Here is a 2,782-nt window from a genome sequence, read left to right on the forward strand (position 1 = left end):
AAAAATAAACATCCACATATTTTATTCTTATCGCAACACAATTAAACATGAGATCTATGATCTATCCAACACTTCGTTTCACGGTCAAAGAATATTAATTAAAAGCAGCCGTAACCCATCAATTTGAGAAAGAATTGAGATCCGAATCCAACATTTCTTTACGCATTCATACAATTTTTCAGTTTCATTAAGGACATAAGGTCACAAGCATTATAACAACGTTAAGGTTTACCTTTTAAGTCTAACCATTTTAATTAGTAATTTAGATTCTTTACATTTTAAATTTTATTTTAAAAAATAAAATATAATTTATTATTATTTATTTTATAGATTGTGAAACCAAGAGAAAAAAATAAAAAATATTCAATATTAAAATCTCATTTTATTGTCTCAAATAAAAATTTATTTGAACAATACTAGAAGGCAATAATTTTTGTGATTGATAGCCAACAAATAATTATTAATAATGATTTAATGATATGAGATTAATGTGAGATTTTATCCAATGACTCACATTTCTCTGCTGATTACGTGCTGGTCAAAATTCAACAAAATTACTGGCCCTAGACTTTTTTAATTTATTTAAAATTTAAAAGATCAAATAAAGAGCCAAAATAGTGTAATTACCGATTAAGTCAAAACCAGTGTACTCTCCGTCCCAGTTGAATTAATCAATTAATTAAACAAACCAAAAGATGTAAAGAACAAATTTTTACAGGTCCAAAATTCTCTACCATCCTAAGGTTTTCTGTGCTGCCTAAAACCATCCATTAATTAAGATTTACATGTTCCACCTTTCCGGCGAGACTACCCCCAAAACCTCGCCACACCGGAAAAACCCTTACATGGCCTGCAACGACTCCGGCCGCCATAAAATATCCGTCGTATCAGCATAATCAAACAACCCGTCTATCATTACGTAACCGTTTTCGCTGTCATCGTAGTCCACCAACCCACCATTACCAAACCCAAATGCTTCGTATCCCCTGAAATCATCTTCAATCCCTAGAAATCCGGTTAGGTCCAATCCGTCCGGACCAACCCGACCCGATTCTTCGATTTCAGGCTTAACCTCCTCGTTCGGTGTTACCGTCGGCGGCAGCCCTAGTTCGTCATCCGATGCCTCCAAGAGATATCCCAAGTTCGGAATGAAATCCCCGAATTCGGGAACCGGGTTCGAATCTTGACCCGGTGCGAGTATTTCTTCCTCGAAGCTCTTGATGACGGAGTCAAGGCCTTGGAAGGTTGAGTCACGCTCCGCCACATTGTCCATATCGTCAAGAATGTTGAGGATTTCACCGTGGAGCTCCTCAACCACCGAGTTCTCTGATTCGATCCGGACGAGTTCCCATCCTCCCGATTCCTCGCACGACTCGGCTGAGTTAACCCGGGTGAGCTGAGAAACGGGCGAGTCAACTCGAGGAATCTTGGACTCGGGCGACTCGGTGTCCGAGTCGTCCCGAACTCGCTTCTTGTTGTTGCATTCCTCCATTTAGGGTTCTAGAGAAAAATAAGAAAAGAACAGAAAATGTTTTGGCTATGTTAGAGTGAAGTAGGAGAGAGAGGTGGATGGAGTGTAGAGAGAGAAAATGAAGTGTTACGGTTGAGGGAGAAAGACAAGGAAGAGGGTATATAATGGTGGAAAAAGAAGGATAAATAGGGCTTCAGGTTCGCTCACTTTAATTCGTAAACGGCAGAGAGAGACAGGCGCGTGCATATCGGGAAAAAGCCACGACTAATCTTTTCTTTTTTTATTTTTGTTAAGAAAAAGAAATCTTATAACGAACTGTATTTGTAACTGATATTTTTTATTAACAAAAAACAGTTGGCTTAATTCTTTGGTGGTGGTGGGATCCACTGGTCATTATTACAGCAAGGGGGAGGATATTTTTTTGTTTCATTTGTGGCAATTAACTAAATTTGAACAAAGGTTTCAAGTCCGTCGGTGAGGGCCCACCGACATAGGAGGAATCATACGGTTGATTTTTAATTTTCTTTTTTGACTTTTTTGCATATTATTATTATTATTATTTTATTCTGCGTTTTGGGTTTTGGAATTCTGGAGTGGTCACTAGTCTTGGAATGTTCCCACCGGTGGTGGAGCGCTGTTGTTGGATTCTTGGCTTGGCTTGGCTTTGTTTTGTTTTGCTGTCCTCATTTCTTTTATTTTTTTGAGAATGAGAATACAACTACTATTTTCATTTTTAGAAAGATTAGACCAAGATTTTTCCTTGGTTTTTTTGACAAATTCTTTGTGGTTTTTTGATAGAGCAAGTATTCAAACGTCAATAGTTGTTTGGGATTACGGTTGAACTTACCTGTATATTGCCGCCAATTGTCTGGCTTACCCGTTGAATCTCATTTTGTTGGCAGTTTATCTTTTTTTTTTCCATGTTCGTCTTTATTTGACTAATATATTTGGACACCACATTGATTTTCGGCTAAACCGGATGCTTTTACTCTTTTCTTACACACAACAACTATCAAAAGGCAAGTTAGTAGTGGACAAATCTATCTATAAAACCTAATAACAAATTGATATACACAAATTTGATTAATTATATTATCCGTTTGCCTCTATAAATTAAATATTTATATTATCTTGGTATAAATTATAATACATGATAAAATACCAGCCAATTTAGAAGTATAAAATTTGTATAAATATAAATTTATTAAAATAATCAAATAATCACATTTATCATTATTTAATAATCAAATATTTTTTATGAATATAAAATATATTTTTTATTTTTTTATAGAAAAACAAATTTATTCATGA

The 2,782-nt window shown here is 35.4% G+C and overlaps 1 protein-coding gene across 1 annotated transcript; it reads right to left on the minus strand.

The window, feature by feature from the left end:
- Positions 1-615: 615 nt before the first annotated feature.
- Positions 616-1,665, minus strand: LOC107478727 (uncharacterized). Its single transcript, XM_016098863.3, has one exon. The coding sequence runs from the start codon at positions 1,490-1,492 to the stop codon at positions 842-844; it is 651 nt and encodes a 216-aa protein (XP_015954349.1). The 5' UTR covers positions 1,493-1,665; the 3' UTR covers positions 616-841.
- Positions 1,666-2,782: the final 1,117 nt, after the last annotated feature.

The sequence above is a fragment of the Arachis duranensis genome, chromosome 3, assembly GCF_000817695.3.
Source record: "Arachis duranensis cultivar V14167 chromosome 3, aradu.V14167.gnm2.J7QH, whole genome shotgun sequence".
NCBI lineage: Eukaryota > Viridiplantae > Streptophyta > Magnoliopsida > Fabales > Fabaceae > Arachis > Arachis duranensis.